Genomic DNA, 20,910 nt, shown 5'->3' with positions numbered 1-20,910 from the left:
TAAATTATATTTTTCCACAAACAGCAGATGTCTATATGTATAAATTTTAGAGATTCCTGATTTATATGCCTGTCAGTCGTAGCATGTTATAGCGCGCGGAGTATAATCGACTATGTCATCATACTATACAAAAAAAAATAGATTTAATACGCCTCTGTTTGGCTCATCACAATTATGTACAACTAGCAACGCGCCCTTTGCACAAGTCCAAATATTGTGGGCATCGCTAATCAAAAAATATACTTACAATCTACATATATCTATTACTCGCTGTCTCAATACACAAAAAGATAGTCTTATCAATTTATATCCTTTATTTTTGTAATGTATTAACCATTTTTTAGTTTTTCCATTATACACAAAAAGTCAAAAACTTGCATGGGGATGGATTATTAGTGATATAATGAAGACTAGTGACCCCATTGTTAACAAACTATCATATCATGTCGCCCTTCACTTGGTCCCTCCTGAAAGCCATCACCATTGGTTTTTTCTGATTTTTTTTACGATAGGGTAACTGACCTGACCTCGTGCTCACCTTATCACCAATTCACAAATATCCATTAAAAATCCACTTTATAATTACTTTAGATTAATGTTTCAAAGCGTGGCGTCATCGGTAGTCTAACGCTGAAGCACATTCGATGAGCGCAGATTCGATTCCTCGCACGATGCAAACATTTGTATTCATTAGTATGACTGTTTGTTTCAGTCTGAGTGTTTTTTATTTATGATAATGGAATGGTGCACACGCCTTCAGTAAAACCGTTACGCAGTCGGGTCACCAGTAGAGGATAATAAGATGAACATGAGGTAAGGTAAGTTAGCCCATCGTGGGAAATTCACCATGATTTAATACGATGTTTTCAGGGGAACCGCGTGGAAATCAACCAGAAAGGTTCATTGCTAGAATTGGGTTTATTAGTCCACATTTAAAAAAAAATCCATTCCCTATTTTCTATGTATTCACAAAATCAAGCTCGGCTTAGCTTGGGACTAGATGGCGCTGTGTAAAAGATAGTAACTGCATCTCATCTATCTATTATCTATTAATATTAAATGTAACCATGACCAGCAATAGCTGCAGGTATGAACCCATGGCTACCATCTCTCTTCTTCACATAGAACCAGTCAACACTCCCATCAGCTTCAACCCCCTTCCCTTGTACTAACGTCACCACATCCCCCTGTTGCACAGACAAGGTCTTATTTAAATCACTGCCTCTATAATCACTAGTCACCACTAATAACGTTTGTCTTTTCACTGTTAACTCCTTAATATTTTCAACATCGGGTACCCTATCAATGTTGGAACAAACAGATTTGGTCCTTAAGTATAGGCTGTCAAAGTTTTTTTCTGCGCACAAATTTTTCAATTTCTTTTCATTGCGGGGCCGGTATTGACACTCTGAACGAGTTCTGCCGCGGAGCTGCTCCTTCTCTATGTCGGTGAGGTTGCCGCATGGACGGGGATATATGTCTGTACTGCTCTCCCAGCACGGGGTTTTTCTTTCCGGTGTCCTGTAAGGTATGTAGTTAACCTATTATTAAATACAGTTGTAACAGTATTTTAGTTATCCTCTAACATATGAATATTATTATAGAATATACTGATAAAATAATAAAACATTAATTACATTAAAATAAAATATTGAGAGCGTCGTTGTCTAGTGGTCTACTACCTCGTCTAGGCCCAAAAAGTTTTGGGTTGAAATCTGGCCAACAGTAAATCTTTGTGTCAATTGACGGCCTCGGTGGTCTAGCGGTTTAACACTGTTTCACTTTCGATGTTTGTGGGTTCGATTCCTCGTTTGTTTGCATCGGTCTGGGTGTTGTCTTTGTATATTACATTTACAAAAAATAATATCTAAGGATTTATATCAGATGTCTAGTACCCACAAAACAAGCTCTGTTTACCGTGGGACTAGATGGCGCTGTATAAATTGTCCACAGTTATTAATTTACTTATAGAATATAGCGATCGTACCTATTAGGCAATATTCCCAGAGGCAGACATGCACTATACAGTACATAGCCCTCTTCGCCGTGTGGAGTCTGTACATACAGCCAGAGTTGGTTCTTGAACACTGCGTTGACGACGGTACCCAGGGGGAGAGTCAACTCTCTCTGCTTGTCCTTCTGCGTCTGGTATAGCGTGGTGGGGTACGCCACCACTACTGGAATGTTCCCCGGTCGGTCTATAGATGCCTGGAAATAATATTAAAATTTATGTACTACTGTTAGGGTCGATATTAAATTATAACTATTAATGGCTTTGTTCCTATTAAATGTTATTACATACTTTAAAAAACATGGCAATGTGGTTAATTTATTTCGGTCGAAGTGGAACCGAGAGGTAGGTATACCAGCGAAATCTCTACTATTTTGTAAAAGATCTTGGCTTGTCAAGAACTGCAGTAAGTTACGAGTTAGAACGCGTTTTTAAAGCTGCACTAGCGGGTTTGTAATACATTTAGCTGGACAGGCCGAGAAACACGAGCGGTGAAGGCCCCTTAAAGCTACACCCGGGTCACAAGTCCTGGAAACTGCTCGGAGTTTTCCTCGCGGTTTTCTACCAGATGAGCACTCAGCTAGTTTGCTATTCATGTTACATATATAAAAAATATATATTGAAGACCTCGCTTATCTTGTGGTTAGCAGTTTGAACCGCTGTACTTCCGATGGTCGCGGGTTTGTTTCCTTGCGAGATTTTCTATCAGAGGAGCACTCAGCTAGTTTGCTATATCATGTTATGTAAGTGTATGTTATATAAAAAAATATATATTGAAGACCTCGCTTATCTTGTGGTTAGCAGTTTGAACCGCTGTACTTCCGATGGTCGCGGGTTTGTTTCCTCGCACGGTGCAAACATTTATATTCATGACTATGATTGTTTGTATTGGTCTGGATTCTATATATGTTATGTATTTAAAAATAAAATTTAATATTTATACCAGCTCCCTTGTACCTATAACATAAACTTAGGCCTAGATAGTGCTGTGTAGATTGTCTAAGTGTATTCTTATTATGTAGGTGTATCTGCACTTGTTTCTTAGTCTAATCAAGACATTATTTTGATCTTGTTTACATTCTCATATTTTTAAACCAGTAGATAATCTTCTTTGATTACTTATAACTAAAGCACAGGTTTCCGCGGATAGCGATTAGCACATTAGCAGGATAGGTGAGATAGATACCTTAAGCGGGATAATAATAATCTTAAACAGACCCAAGTTAAAAAGCTAATTCTGTTGTATTCTTAGTATCTTTTAGTTTTATTTAGGTAGATAATGAAGAAAAGTGTTCAACAAATAATTTTCTTAGCAATTATGTAGTAATTTATCCGGATTGGTAGCAAATAAGTATACGTTCCCAATTTAGTGTATTGATACCTAAGTATTACGAATTCAAAATGTTGTATAAGTCAGACTTTAGTAACATTTTTTGTTGTTATTATTATTTATATATAATCTGTTTCCACTACTCCAAAATAGCTCTTAGTCATTAAAAGGAGGTTGACTGTAAGAAATCCCTCATTTGGGATAAGTACGCTATTATACTATTTATTTCTTAATATTGGTGTATTCCCTCAAGTTGTTGTTATTTACTGCACCTTAAAGTGAAAAAATAAGTGTTTTTACATCTGTTTGTTTGTACAATAAAGTGTTACAAACAAACAGATTTAGATAATACCTAGGTATTAATTTTTAGTCGTAAGTATCTATATTTTACTTTAAGGCGTAAAACACATGATAGTGTTTGTCTTTAGTATTAATATCTTTAAAACTATACTAGAAATAAATACTTTATTTCTATAAATATGTATGTTAACAAGTTAGTTTTGTTAACCCAGTAAATCAAGTCAATACAAATGACGTTGCGATCAAAATCGTGTTACTTATAAGTAAGTTTTAATACTTATATTTCTAGAACTTTCTGGTATTAAAATTTAAAAAAAAAACGGTAATAATATAGAGGAAAAGGTCAGAGACAAATTACAGGAACATTGTAAGGGCAACTTTTAAATCTCCCATGACGTATCATATTACTCGCCAGAATGCTCTGGCGCAATTAACACCGTGGCGCTTAACCTCAGGAAGATATATTGTTGTTTTAAATAAACCGCATTGATGAATGGACCTGTCCATTCGTGGCTATACGACGGAAACCATGTGACACAAAAACCGTTCAAAAGAACACACGCAATACGGTATATTATCCCAAAAATACCCAAATTACCGTTGTTAATAATTCTGCTCCAAATCCAATAGCGAAAACCATTATGAACCGTCAGAGAGAATTTCGAAAATTCAAAATGATGTGCAATTTATTGGCTTGTCCAATTTTCCGCCAATTTCGCGGCTTCATTGTCTGATCGGACTTGCTCCGAGGTACAGTAAAAAGCTAAAGGATGTATACCATAATGTCATAATAACATTGCCGACGTGAATAATGATTGAGATTTACCAGTACATTCAAAATCGTTCGTACGAAATATCAGTTAAGAGTAACCGCAAATAAACATACAAAATCGACAGTTTGTTTAAAATTTAAAGTTGAGTACTTTTAATTAATAATATGTTAATGAATTATAATTTATAAGTATTTTGTCCAGCAATGGAATATTAAATAGGCTACTATTTGGTTGCCCACTGGTGGGCATGTGAAAACATCTATAAATTATCGTAAAATAAATTATAAATGTTAATGCCTGGAATTCTGCCGTGCAGAAAATCATATTAATCTTTTGGTTGTTTTTGAAAATGTTAAATTGCGTTTCCAATAGTAAAACTTGGTTATATGAGAGTCACGATGCTGAAATTATTATGGCATCATTGTACTGAAACTTATTCAACTTACCTCACTTAAAAAGCTATCCAAATCTCTAATGTCATAGCCAAACTTGTCGCTTTGATGTTTTTTCTTCCTCCTGTGTCGATGTCTGTGTTTTCTCCTCATGTACTCCTCGGTGCCGACACTTGTATCAGAACATGTATTCTGTCCGTTCACAAACTCATCGCATGCACTCTTAAACCTATAGTTGTGATAATATTCGTTACGACCCATCACTCTGTTCTTCACCTCCCCACTGTTACACTTCACTTGATTGACTTCATTAAACTTTTGGTTGTGTCTCTGTTGTCGATCTACATCATTTCCGTTGATTTTTCTTGGTTTGTCATCAGTTTGTATTTTTTGCGGCGACTTGTTATTTTCTAGATTTTCCTTCAGCACCCACGTTAAGGATATTTTGGATTTATGCCTCTTAGCTAGTGGTGTCGAATGCCATAAACCCATTTCTTTGATCTCTGCGTATTCAACGTCGGATTGTTCTTCTTTATCTTGGTATGTTATTTTGCAATTAACTAATAAATCTAGGACCTCACATGGCGCTGCGTTAATCTGAAATAATTACAGATCATTTTAATAAGCGCCACTAGTCAATTTGTAGTATATTTAACTTCAGGATTCTAACTAAAAATTAATTACCGAATTTTGTAACTCTTGCTGCGATCGTTGGCCATTATCGTCACTATCAGACTCCCGGTACGGTGGTGGCAAATCTTTGAACGTAATCTCTGCAAGCAGAACACGCCGATTAAAAATTACAATCGATCGTAACTGTTCAACGGACGTGATTAATGTTATTACCACAGTCAGCTGAGCGGATTATTGGGCATAAATAATCGGAGTGCAGTCAAAACAATGCGAGTGGGCGAGAACGCGAAACAATGGCTTGCCGAGGGGATGCTCGCTTCCGGACTACCCGGCTGGCTTCCGTGACGAGTGCACTACACGCCTCTGCGCGCCTCACGGCCACTCTGGGCTGTGAGAGTGCCGATCGGCATAAATCCCTGAATGCGCCAGCGCCGCCCACCGTCCGCGACTTCGCGCCCAACACTGGCCGCTCCTCGCTGATACACTATCGACTTGACCCTCTAAAAAATCTCGAAACATTCTCACGGCGGTGAGCGTGCGTACGTCGTACTCATGCGAACGCAATGGACTACGCCGAATCCGCCTCAGGACACGATTTGCAGCCGATACAAACCATCGGTCGCCAGCGTGCTAAATTATGCATTTGCGTAATTTGTGACACTCTATGCAGATGATACAACAGATTTTGAAGCGCGATTATATCGTTTTAATCCGTTACCATTATGTATAGTAGGTAACAAATATAAATAGGTAGATTTTTTTTTATTATATTATATCATGAAGCAATTTTGATGATATATTTTTTACAATATTAATGTAGATTTATAAGCGAATCCGAACCAAATGCTTGGAGTCTATTTTCTTAAAATAATTATTCAAGTGTTAATACAAACTAACATATCCATGTGGCAAAATTTAGTAGTCACAGTGACTAATAGCTAATATAGATACAGACGAATTTCTAGAAGCAGCACCGGAAGCAGAAATTGATATAACGGAAAAGCCTCATCACTGCTTTCAGTCATATTTTAGGGAATCCAATGATCAATTGGATTATGTAGAACGAACAGTACCCATTTAATCTAAGATGAAACTGTAAAGCCATTCGTCACGAAACTGTAATTAGATGGTTGAAGTGAAACAAAAAGCTTTGAAAGGCGAGACGTTTAACACTTCTCACGCCTTTGAATTAGATACCTTGGTGTTTTGACACCTGTGTTTGCATTTCGTTAGTGCAGTTTTATCCAGAGTGGTTGGGTTTGAGGATTCTCTAAATTGAGTCAATAAGTTTTACTCTTACCTATGCAGATAATAGATATTGAATGTATAATTATGTAGTATTATAATATATGTGTATTTTCGTTATAGTGACTTTTAAGGGTTCTGTCTTAAAAAGATATTTATTTTTGCGTTTTCTGTTTCAATTACTGCAGAGTAATTTAATATATTTTTCAATTAAAATACATACCAAGTGTGCAATTATACGTAAGTATAATATTAATAAATAAATACATATATAAATATAATTAATATGAACTATAATAAATATTACTGAGTAAATAGATCTGTACAATATTGGATATTGGGTACATTATTAGGCAAGGCAAAGCTTAAAGGGACATAAAACGTCAAACTTTTTAATTGTTTATCAAAGAGGATTATAAACTAAAATATCTTCTGTCTTAGATAATATTTTAGTGTGAATGTGTCAATTATATCAATTCATATCTCAGCAGACCTGCGTCACATAGAGACCAGTAGTTTAATAGAGACAGGTTAAGTTGTGATATACATGGTGATACATGGTCTATCTATATCTATAACGTAACAGGTTGACCGCCAATGTCTCGGACATGGTCGGCGCGGCCGCAAAGCGTTCCTCTTCTCGCTATTCATCAACACGTGCCTAATGAGCTGCGCGGGCGCATCGGGTACTTACATCACGCATGCACCTCGCGAATTATTTACTATGAATATTCAGATTTCATAGTTCGTTCACAAACAGTAACTGATGCTACATCTTTTGTTGACTAATGATTATTGAAATTTGCTATTTTTTTGTGTTTGTTTTTATTTTAGTACCTACGCTTTATTCAGAATTTTTTAATGGAATTTACTATATTTTGGCAAATTATTCTTCTACTAGCTGTGCCCGTGGTTTCACCCTAATGAAATTTATTAGTTATTATGCTGTGATAAGCTATATTACTGTAATGAACCATAACAAAATCCGTTCAGTAGTTTTTGCGTGAAATAGTAACAGACATCCATCTATCCATCCATGTACCAATCCATACTCACAAACTTTTGCATTTATAATATTTGTAAGATTACCTTAGTTTGCAATTAAAATTTAATCCAATGGTTCAGAATATAAGCATTAGTTTTGCTTGATATTTAAAACGTTGTAATGTACTTAAACATTTACTTAAAGCTTCACCGTTGAACGATCGGCGCTATATTTTTGGTGATTTTCTTTTACATAGATAGTGTCAACTTCACAACTTTCTTTGCGTCGCCGCGTGCAATATATAAAAAAAAACTTGCAACAGCAGTAACAGTTTGCGTACTCTTTACATTCCTCAAAATTGGAAAGTGAGACGGAAGTTCGACGAACTGGTGTCACATGAAGAGTCTAGATAGTGTTTATTGAGTTCCGGATAAAATGCTAAGATGATTTCAGAAGTATTAGATACATGTAGGTATGCAATAGAATCATAGACAAAATTATGAATTGTTATTATGATATAAGCACCGTCATCATTGGTTCACTTACACCACGGTGATGTAGCAATTTAGCACATTTTATCTTGTCTGCGAGATTTTAATAATAATGTAGGTGTAATAAAATTTTAATCTTTCTTTCTATAAAATAACATACAAGTATTGAAACAATCAATGTGTGTGAATTTAAAAATAGTTTCTGACTAACTGTCCTGTGAAAGAAAGACCGATAACAAAACTAGAGATTTTTCGGAAGGACGGCGCGGTGAGCTCGCTCTCTGCTACGTTGGATTCAAATATAGGAATGTGGAGTGTTGCGTTGATGTCATTAATCAAAGACCGGGATTAAAAAGGTAATTAATATATGCAATTATATTTTTGTAACTTTGTAATACAAGCTCTGCTTAACTTGGGCCTGTATGACGCTATGTGAGTTTTGAGATCTTATACATTTTTTTTATACTACGTAGTTGGCAAACAAGCATATGGCCCATCTGATGGTAAACTGTTACCATAGCCTATGGACGTCTGGAATACTAATAGTGCGCGTTGCCAACCCTTAAGAAAACTTATTATATTCTTCTTGAAAAACCCATGCTGTAGTCTCTCAAAACCTCGGCAGGTAGATCATTCCATTCAATAGTAAGTGTACGCGGGAGGAAACTCCTCTGACTGCACTGTCCGTGATCACTTATTTTATAACATACCAGCAAAGTATTGCCGGCAATTTCATTGTTCATATAAATATTTTCATCGGTCTGTCAGTTCTGTATTGTACACATTTAAACTTTCTCCAGCCCACGGATACGCATTCATCTCTCTCTTATTTCACGGTTTTATTACGATCAATTATACTTTTATGACTGTGTGCTGTAACAATTGCTGTTATTTAATTGCAGTGATTACCTAAGAAGCTTTGTTGATGGAGTACTCTTTGTAAGTCTGTCTTGTCGCATCTCTGTCCTATATCTATGGGTAATTGAATGTTATTATTATCTTCTGTAGTAACGGTTGCCGATACATAACGGCCTCGGAGGTCTAGTAGTTTAGCAATACACGCTTTACTGATGGCCGCGAGTTTGATGCCTCGTACTGTACAAACATTTGTATTAATGAGTATGTTATAAGTCTGGGTGTTTTCTATATGTATTTAAAAAAATGTGTAATGTGTGTCTAAGAAAGGCATGTAATAGAAGTAATATATGTTACAGAGTTCAAGACTTCCCTTAACTCGACACATATCAAATACATTGTCACCCGCGCGTAAGTAACACCTAAGGATAAACACCTAAATAGAGGATAATGAAACGGTGCACTCGCATGCGTTAACGGTTTGCGCTGACGAGGCACTAGTGGAAAATGATAAGAAAAGTATGAGGTCTGGTCAGTTATCCCATCATGGTAATTCACGATTTCTAGGGGGAACTGCTTGGAGGTTAACTTTACATGGGTCGCTAATAATAATGTTATTATATGGGAAATAACATTGTTAGGTAGGATTGTTAACAATATTGTAAATAGTAAAAGATAGTGAATAAAAAACGAGCAAAAAGCCTGGAAATTAATATCCGAGACGCTGTGTCATAGCCATAAGAACCCTAGCTAGACGACGGCCCACCGAATGTAAAGCGATGGGGATGTGGGCTATTTAGAAAAAGAATTAATTAAATCCACATTCCTAACAATCCCCTTCCCCCACTCGTGAGGATTAAGGAATGACAATAGCATTCCGATCCGTTCCGTCTTATGACTTGCAATCTCTCTTATAAGATATAAAATGTGTTATAAGAGAGATTGCAACTCATCGAAATAACTTGTAGTACGTTACGCGTTCCTCCTACACGGCAGAAATTATGTAAGTCTTGTACATACATACGTGTAATTGCTTTCTCTACATCCAAACATAATGTGGACGTCAAATTATGATTGATTTATCTCTTTATGTAATCTTTATTTATTGCAATATTATTTTTATATACCCTTAGGGCTATAGAAAATCGTAAATAAAACAGCTAGGGTTTCGAGTTTGAGATAATACATAAAAAGCATTTTGCTGCTATTGTACCGGTCGTGTGATTCCTCTCTCTGAAATGATGCCACAATATTTTTGGTGGAATATATTAATAAATAATGGTAAACCAATAATAATCAGAAATCAAACAATAAACATAACAGCAATACATGTATAGGGTGTTAGTGTATATATAATGAAATAACAAAAAAGAAAATTAAAGAATAGTCAATGACAACAATCAATAACAACGACTGGGCAAATGCTGGGAATATGGATCCCAACGTTAATTTTGAGTTGGACCTGAAAATGCCACGTACGGATATCCTACGCACTACGTAGGATATCCTTAGTTTTACTTGACTTTATGTCGAATGCAAATAAGCTACATGACTGAATTTACTATATTGTAGAGTCTATGAATTATAACTGGAAATAAAATATATATTTTACCTAGAATGACAAGGGCAAAGGATTTTTTATTAATGGGAACGAATCGCCCCTAAGTTACTTATATACTGTGTCATTTCGACCTCCTTGTGTTTTCTTGGAAAACATCGTAGTTAATTTCTCTTTATTCTATTAAAATGTTCCATTAGTGTTCTTCCAGACCTTGTATTATATCACTGTTATAGGCAGCAGCACCTGTCCAATATCTATTAAAACGTCAATCAAGTATTAAAGAAAATATGGATACTTTCTTTATCTGTACTTCTGTCTATTTTACTATTCAAATAATTAACGCATTATAAATATATTTTCTCACATATTCGACATTGAACTGTGAAAATAGACAACAAAGAGTTAAAACCGTACGCACGACCATATCGCTATGAAGGGAATGTGTCCTCACAATGAGCCGATGCGGAATGCCGGGATAAATCTCACGCACGACGCGAGACGACCCAAAACGTGCGCACACGCCACCACCGTGACAACAGAGAGCACGCGTACACCATTGTTGCACCGAAAATTGGTATATATTTGGAATGCCCATAAACATTTTTATTGTATAAATTTTTTGGACACAATTCCACTTGAGACCAGGAGCGTATCTACCTAAGGGCTTTTTGGGTTGCAGCCCAGGGCCCCGTGCGTACAAGGGGCCCCAGCCCACTGAAAACCACAGGCGATATTTATAATGTAACATATTAAAAACCAACCATAAGGTTTACAACCCTAAGATCAATCAAGCCATGTATAACTTTCGAATGGAACAGGGACAATTCCCCGTCCCTTATTTTTGATGATGTCGCTAAGTATAATGATTTTAATAGTTTTAGCCCAGGGCTCCACAAATTCCCGATCCACGATGCCACCTCTGCTTGAGACTGCTTCCACGGGTGGTTATCGTGGTAATCGATACTTAAGCATGCGTTTCAAACTGGAACTGGTCTGTACCTTAATATACGTATTTTATTACCTATACTAAAATATAGTAGGATGTGCATATTGCCTTTAGCATTAGTGAAAGTGGCAAAGCTTTTCTAGTACATATAATAAAATTGCAGCTGACTATATGTACAAAAACCAGTATAATTAATTATTCTTTAATAGCGATATGTTAAAGCCATCAGCTGTGCATATTTTGCGTAATACCAGATTCGAAATTGCATAGACTCAGACTCAGATGGCAAGTGATGAAATTATTTCATTTGTTTACTTTTTACACTAATTCTTACTAATATTATAGATGCGAAAGTAACTCTGTCTGTCTCACTTGCTCGCTAAAACTATTGAACTGATTTAAACAAAATTTTCGTACACATTTAGTTCAGACCCTGAGAAAGCATGTAGGCTACTTTTTAGTGCGAAAAACGGTTGTATGGGGTTATAAGGGGAGACGAAAAGTTGTATGGAAGGATCGTCATTTTTAAAGCTAGAAGCTTGAAATTTATTTTTTAAGCTGTTGATTAAATATATATAAATATGCCATTCAAAGTTTGTTTGTTTGTAAAAATTACCGTTCAGTAAATTAAGGGAATGAAAGTTTGTATTGAAATTCGTCACTTTTGGTAAGGCTTTTCTGGGTTAGTTTACTTTATATATTTTTAATAAAATCAGAGTTCTTTCTAAATTTTGTATCATGTTATATAACAATCTTGTGAGCCAAGGAACTGTATTTATATTAAGCCGGTAGATATAATTATGGAAAGACGGTTTTATAAGGAGAAATTGAAAATAAAATAGTATTAAAAATAAAACAGATAAAAGAAGAATTTCAACATACAATATTTTTCTATATTAAATAATAAACAATAAAAACATAAATAATGTATAAAATGGTGCGTCGTGCACATGTCTATTTTATGTAAATATCTACAAGATATTGTATATCCTAAATTTTAATCAGTACAATCATAAAAATTCCTGCGATTATATTCTTTAAAATGGGGAACTGTCTGTCTTCAAATAACGTATCGTTGCCTCGAATGATTCAAATATATGTATATTTAATTAAGTTATGAAAATAATTAATGATAATTTCATACAAAATGTACGATTGTATAATTTAATACTTAAAGTTTGGCACAGTTTTTTAGATAATTTGCTACTTCATACTCATAAATAGGTGTTGTTGTGTGTGGTATAACTTCTATGTAATACAGATAAGAAAATAATTTACATAAAGTTGTGCCCTTACTTCATGGAGCGACTGCCTAAAAATATTACCCATAATATTACGGAAGCATGGGAAGTTCTATACAGCAGTCTATCGGGTAGATTAAGTTTAGCAGTGGACAATAATAACGATTTATCCCATTATGTATATGCTGCATTGTACAAGATATTTTTAAGTTTAAATAGTATCTAACGAAGCGACATAGACAGAGAAATTAGAAGACTTTTGTTGTTTTCTAAAAAGTAATAACGCTTTGAAGATTTCATAAAATAATTATTTCTATTCCACACGAAACTTAATATACTGCTAACTATTAGTTTGGGCATATTATTACGATCATTATCGATAAGTCATTATGTTCGTCCACGAAATATTTTATCCCCGCCCACAATGGTTAGAAGAATTAAACGCACCTAATAATTAACTCACATCACTTTAAATATACAGTCTATATAAATATTAAAATCTTAGCTAGTCGTATGGAGCGCAATCGTTTAAGAATATTGTTCTAAAAGCGGCCAATTGGCAGACTTACGAAGGGCTCATCCTGGAAATCCTGGAATCGCTGTTGGAACTGGTAGTGGGCAGTATAAAATTAAGGGTAAGTGTAGGCACCCGATAATTGCACCGTGAGAACAACGCTATGCCTGCCGCGGTCTGCGCGCGCGCAGTCAGCACAAAAGTGATGCGATTTTGTATTAGCGAGATGCAGTGAAAGTCACTCGGTGTTCAATAACATAATTCAATAATCGACAGTTTATTACTTTTGTTGTTCCGTTAATATTTATTTTAAGGCCGATGTTGTAAAACAGGCTTTTATGTCTTTTAATACGTATACGATGTTTTAGTGACCATAAATTTTGGGAATTAGGTTTCCAACGGTTAAATAGTAATGTAGCTAAGTATACGACAAAACTGTGTTTTTATTACGTCTTATACATGTGGTGGTTACTGATAATTTGTGTGCCGACGGTACCTCCCCTTATGCATCTGCAGAGTGCACGCAGCAATCGGCAAAATGTTAAATTACTGCGCGGGCGCATTACGTCGGGCGAGCACGCCGCGCCGTATAGAGGCCTGGACGGCACGGTTCGGAACGAACACGAAACATAAGTTAGTAACACAAATAATAAAAAAAATACAAGGAAATTCAAGTTATAGACAAGTATCTACTTACTAGGTTATAATAATAAATAATACGAGTAATAGTAGTAAATTTGAATTTCCTTTTTATAAATATGTTACTTAATATTCCCATATGTGTTTGTTATAATAATAAATTACAGGAACCTTGTATGTGTTGTATGTGAAATAAGATTTCATGATCACTTTAAATTATTTAATGTTATTATAGATTTTTAATCATTAAATATACTTGTGTTTACATAGTAAACTGTAGAATGAAAAGACCTAAACTGCAATAGGAACCTAATCTAGGTACATTGAGAAGGATAAAGTTATGTTTACAAATTGTTTGTAATGAGTGAAATATACTACATATAGGATATACGAATAAGCTGTTATTATTTCAGAATTATGTGTGAATTCCAAATCTTAATTTCCAAATTACATTTCATTTCTAATGACCCCCTAACAGACAAACGTTCGCTTTTTAATATAAGTAATATAGAAAACTATAACCGTATATCATATTATAAATTCGTTCTTTAATAAAGTGTGAACGCATGCCGCCAATTAATTTGCTAATCAAGAAACAAGTTTTATGCGTCGAAAGTGACAATCCGGATTGGACGTCATATAAATATCTGCCGTTAGTATTAAAGGCGTCTTCGGTCAACAATAGAAAGCTTTTTTTCGGATTACTCAAATGTTGTTGGCTGCAGCTGGCACCTTTACAGCTTCACGCACGATAGGAGGCGAATGCAGATGGCACTCCAAACCCACGGAAGGTCTTATAGAGCGGCTGAAGGCCAACTCCCGCCTGACAGATACGACTTTAGTCTGAGGACACCGCTAGGGGTTCGAACCTCGGTTCAGGCTGTCGTAATTTCGATCTCCGTTTAAATTGAACAGAGGATCGATCGGAGGGAGAGTAGAAAGCGAAACTGCCCGCGGTTAGGTTAGTGGAACGGCTGTCTGTTATTTCAATGTTGTGACAACTGTGACCAATAGATAATGAGCTAATACCGCAATCGGTGGTCACGGTCACTCGTATGTGAAAGGTGACATATGAATCGTTTAGTCAAATAATGATCAAGTATGTGAGATATGACGACCGTGGTTGTCTAGCGGTTTAGCACACCGCTTTACTTCAGATGGTTGTGGGTTCGTTGCAAGATGCAAAACATTTGTATTCATGTTCATCGTTCTATATGATCGTTTGTATTTTTCTATGTAGTAGTAGTAGTAGTTCTATGTATTTTATGTAAAATAAATGTCTTTAAGTATTATATTTCTACTCTAATAATAATACCCATAATACAAGCTCTGCTTATTTTGGGACTAGTTGGCGCTAAATGTGCAATATAATGTATTAGGTATAATATGCTGATTAGTTCGGATATTTACATAGGTTATCGTATGAACGATTAACAAAACATATATGTATAAATACATCTTTATTTCAAGATTTTGGACAAATATGTATATATAGAGGTACTTGGGGTGGCTAAGTATATCTAATATACTTAGTTATCATAGATCATATTTATATAGTGCAAGTGCAATCTCTCGAACTCTTATTTCATTTATTAATTTCTAGGAACTCTATAGACCTGTATATTATTATTATAATAATATATACAGAACAGTCTAACATATATATATATAAAATAATAACAATAGTAATTGTTTTTATGGTTATTAGGACACTGTTGGCGGCAGTCTTCCTCTAAAGCATCTATGAAGTGTTATACATGTGTTACCACTAACATCACAATATATATTTTGAATGCGTGATAAAGGTACATATCATGTACCTTTATCACATAATTTCTAAGGAATAAAATCTTTCTAAAATCTTACTAATCTTTTCTAAAATCTAAATTCGTGCCTACCCGTACAAGTTCAATCCCACATCTTCAAACCAAACAACAAACTGCAAGATGCTGTCGGGAATATGTCAATCAGCAACTCACTTGATATGGCATTTGTAGTGTCCGTTATAGAATTCTCGTCTTATCTAACAGTACCTACCATTGTGACGGTGACTTGACAACATTCACAAGCAATGACCGTGAGATTACACCGCAGTAAATATTGAAATTATAACAGTGAATATATTATGACTAAACAGATGTCCCATCCATTACGTCATTTTATTTTATTACATATATTTAGAAAGAAATCGAGCGGATTACAAATTGTGCATATTTATGTGTTTGTTGCAATGCCAATTGCATAGTTTTATTTTAACGTACCTAGAAAACAGTGGGGCAACAGTTTAGAAATATATTTTTTTCATCTTCAATAAGAAACAACTCCAGGATTTTACTGTATAGTACAGAATAACTTCGTTTCAGTTCTGATCTCTTTTTTCAATAGATATTGTTTTTATTTAAAAGGACCCATGTTGATTCTAAAAGTAATTTTGTAAAATTGGTGAGGTCAATTTTGTATTTTATTGCTGTAAAACATGAATGGTAGGTAAAACACTTCTAGAAAATCTGAAAATGGTTTTTTGCCTTAGCTATTTTCGTACAGATGGCAAGAAAGTGGAAACATTTAATTATTACATCTGTGCAATGTTGCAGGGGTATCATTAACAATTCGACGTGGCCGATGTTATCACAAATCGCCGATGATCGCTGTCTTTTCGGTATTCGGAGTTCCGACGCCCGCTATTCGGGAGGGCGATTAAAATTTCACAAAAACAAGCTTTACGTACAATAATTTAAGGTCAAGAAGGAGCGTGATCTCGCGCAGGCGCGGTGGATAAAAATTATTTATTTGCGTGGGGCGCGGCAATTAGGGGGGCGGAGCGCGTCTGCGCGCACGACCTCTCGACCCCCGGCCTGCGCCCGCGCCTCCGCCGCCTGCGCTGTGGACACTGGCTCTCCCTGACATGGTGACGGGCCAGTGAAAGAATTTCAAAATTGCACCGCTTCGCTCTCTTGGACACGATCTCGCTTACGATCGTGATTGTTTCTTTTTTCACGAAAACTTATGGATTGGGAATTCGGTTTAACAGAAAATATTTTATAATCACACAGGTATATATATAGGTACCTACATATATAGCTACAGACAGACGGACTGATGTAGTCCGTCTGTCTGTATTTGAGTATGTATATATTTGACTAGGTATTTTTATCACTTTAACCTAATCAAGATCTTTCTGTTTTCATGACCTCTGCTTTTTAAGGTCCTCAACCCATAGTTAGTTTTAAAAGCCAAGCAGAATAGGTACTCATGTAACTAAAAATTTTCATGAAGTACCAAATTGGAAATCTAAAAGTAATTTTTAACTTTTCATACCTACTAAATGACGTGACCACGCCTTTTTTATAAAAATATTTAGAATTTTTTACATTACCTCTTAGAGCTTTTTTTTTCAGTTTCATGAATACTATCGCTGGTTGTCAGCTCGGCATGGCCTCTAGGACGAATCCTGTATACAATTCCTAAATGTTACACACATCTATACACTTACATTGTTACTTATATGGTTAAAGAGATGCAATTACGATATAGTACGCGTCGATAAACGCACGTGCACGCATGCTGAGTACTATCCAACACGCCGACGAAATGTGGGCGGCGCGGGCGCAGGTATACAGCACTCGTAGATGTATGTATATACAGAGTATAGTCTTGATCTGTGGATATTACCCCGTCTCTAGTATCTGATGCGGTGCACTTAGCCTGAGCTTTTGCTTTTGTTGGCTCGAAACGACCTCAACTAGCCATAACGTCGATTAATTTAGCTGATACACTCTCGGACACTTAGTTGAGATGTATGTACGCTCTCACTTTTGATAACATAGTTCTATTGTGTTGTTAGTTTCGATTAGCTTAGGGAACTTTATTAATAATACTGTATCGAGGTAGACAGACTTTGAATAAAGTAATTTGCCTGCGTCTTATTGTTTCCGCAACTTACTTAGCTTCGAATGTTACGATGCTGATTTTTTTCGGACTACTCTATTGCTGTTGGCCGCAGCTGGCCTCTACAGCTTCACCGGATGATTGGGGGCGAGTGCAAATGGCACAAACCCGCGGAAGGCCTTATGGAGCGGCTGAAGGCCAACTCCCGCCTGACGTATATTACTTAAGTCAGAGGGCACCGCTAGGGGTTCGAACCTCGACTCAGATCGTCGTAATTCCGATCCCAGTCATGTTGGCTATTTCTATCAGGTGTACTGTTAGCACGTTTAATTAAAAAATAAGTTAACCTGAGGTTAAATTCAAACGATTTTTTACAGTTTACCTCTGGTGAAATGATCAGGAGCTCTCTAGGGTCTGCTAAGATACCGCTATACATAATGTACACACACTACACCTGAGCGTCCGGTGATGCTGCAAAGGCCAGCTGCGGCCAACAGCATTAGCGTAGAAACAACAATCAGTTTGTAATAGCTATTAGTACTGAACGATGCTTGCAATCGTCGCGGCACAGGAAATCAGAATCATAAAAGACTCGTTAAGAGACAAGATAGGGCATTGTACCAACGATGTAAATTAAATAGTGCAAAGTGACTGCACTAAAGCGCGAAGACGTGAGGATTTCAGATTAATAGAATCGCTATTAATTGATTATTTTTTAAAATACAAATTTTCGAACAATTTTATTACCGTTTATATTACACACAAACAACAATTTTATTATGACTTTTATAATGACTTTAATAAGAATAGAATTTTTTTGTTACGTGTTAGTTCCATAATAAAATTTGATAATATTGAGTCGCGTAAAAAAAAATTTCTTCGTAAAAAAATTAAACAATTTCGTATTACGAATATATCTAACATATGGTAAAGTATAAGAATATTATTGAATAACCTGTTATGACAAAAACTATCTTTAGTACTATAATAATAAAATACATATTATACTCTTATTACGAGGGTCAAACTGAAAGTTCTTAGAAAATCAAAAACTGATTAAATTAGCAATTTATTACCTTTATTTTATCTTTTCAAAATAGTGTCCATTCACGTCAATACATAGCTGCATCCGATAGAACCACTGAGAAAAGCACTTTGCCCACTCGTCCTTAGGGGTCTCTTTGACGGCCTTCTAAAACGTAGCCACCGAATCCTCGGCGTCCATAAAACGTTTTCCTCGAACTTTTTCTTTCATTTTTCGGAATAAATAAAAATTGCAAGGTACGAGGTCGGAGCTATAAGGCGAATGACCCACAGGTCGCCAAATAATCGATCATTTGCCTGGCGGTGTGCGACGAAGCATTGTCGTGGTGAAGGAGGATCCTACTTTGTTTCTCATTTTTTCAAAACACGTGGCAAACAATTGTTACTGTACCACTCTGCAGTAACTGTTTTTCGATCCTCTAAAACAATTGTCGCGTAATGACCTGTTCTTCCAAAGAACGAGGCCAACATCTTTTTTCCTATGCTTCGACCTCCCTTCACTTTAGTAACTCCTCAGAAGGAAACACCCACTGAGCTGACTGTCTTTTAGTTTCGGGATCATAACAGTAAATCCAGCTTTCGTCTCCCATAACTATGTTAAACACAGAATTTGAGTCACCTCCGTTAAATCTTTCATGCATTTCACGGCACCAAGCAACCCGACGGAGTTTTTGAGCCTCAGTGAAATTATAAGGTATCCACCGGGCACAAGGCTTCCTGACCGCCAAATGTTCATGGAGGATTTTGTGCACTTGACTCATACCAATCTTTAAGCTTGCCCCGATCTGCTGATAGGTCACTCTTTTGTCAGTCTCTATCATACGCCGCACAACACTGATGTTATCTTCGGTTGTCGCCGTAGAAGGCGTCTCTCACGCAAATTATAGATGAGATTAGTGCGACCACGTTTAAACTCATTAAACCAGTTGTAAACAGTGGCACGAGACGGGGCTTCATCGTGGAAGTCCAATAGTAGTCTATCATAACTTTCTTGTTGACTTAGATGACATCGAAAGTCATAAAAAATCATCACACGAAAATTTTCTCGTGTTAAGTTCATGATAACGTTACACAGACTATTTTCAATTTGCCGCCAAACCGTAAAACACATGACATACGAATAAATTATATACTCAGTACTATTCGTAAAGAGTTCCATTTTCAAAATTTTAACAATTTTTTTTATTATATTGCTCTCAAGTAGCCAGTTCTAAAAACTTTCAGTGTAGCCCTCGTAAAATACTAAAAGTTATTTTTGACTTAACATATTGTTTACGTACATCAAGTAGGTAATTCTTTTAAATATTAAAATTACATCCACACACCATTTATTGTTATGATTTATTTTTAAAATGAAAGCAATAACTCACTCTCTCGTAACTTCCTTAGGAATCTCTTCATGTCGAGCTGGCTGGCGTACTTCCGGTCCAGGGGTGTAGTGGAGGCAGGTGTGCCGGCACGCGCCCGAGTCACAAATGCACCGGCTCGGAATAAAGCTGTCCACAGTCACGGATGGATGCCCAGCCGGTAACGTCCCGGGGTGGATAAACTCTACATCTTGGATGCATCTTGTTACCATGTTCCTTGATCCGGAACATGCGAATTTGGCTACTCATTTGCTATATTTTTTTATGTAAATGTAATAGCAAAAAAGCTGACAGCCCATCTGTCAGTCGCCTATATACATGAACAGCTCTATACAAATTAACGATACGATTCACACGTGGGGAGGAAGGGCATTGTATGTATATTGCTAGCCATGTACCATATCAGGTTGATCTCCACGCGGTTTGTCCTAGAAACCATCGTGGTAAATTGCCATTAGCCAATATGGGATGGGACTTAATGCTCATTTTATCATCCTCTATACTGATACCATTGGCGCAGGCATGATATCTAAGTCCAGAGGAATAAGATCTCATGCCTGTTATCCCGTATCAGGGACATGCGAACTTGGTTGCTCTATTACATTCATATGAAATAATTACTTTACTTCTGGATAGGGTTAATAGATTATTATTTTGTTTACTATTATTAGATACATATAGGACCATGAATTTAA

At 36.1% G+C, this 20,910-nt stretch overlaps 1 protein-coding gene across 1 annotated transcript; it reads right to left on the bottom strand.

The window, feature by feature from the left end:
- Positions 1-774: 774 nt before the first annotated feature.
- LOC131850692 (uncharacterized) lies at positions 775-20,442 on the bottom strand. Its single transcript, XM_059201009.1, is given in 6 exon segments — positions 775-1,521; positions 1,988-2,208; positions 4,861-5,403; positions 5,491-5,579; positions 20,219-20,285; positions 20,287-20,442. Coding segments are annotated over 6 exon segments (1,527 nt in total). The 5' UTR covers positions 20,428-20,442; the 3' UTR covers positions 775-1,055.
- Between the last annotated feature and the right edge of the window lie 468 nt (positions 20,443-20,910).

Source organism: Achroia grisella, unplaced genomic scaffold, assembly GCF_030625045.1.
Source record: "Achroia grisella isolate CSIRO2021 unplaced genomic scaffold, CSIRO_AGI_Agris_v1 utg779, whole genome shotgun sequence".
NCBI lineage: Eukaryota > Metazoa > Arthropoda > Insecta > Lepidoptera > Pyralidae > Achroia > Achroia grisella.
Note: the sequence above shows the minus strand (reverse complement) of the source record. Positions and strands in the feature narration are given on the sequence as shown.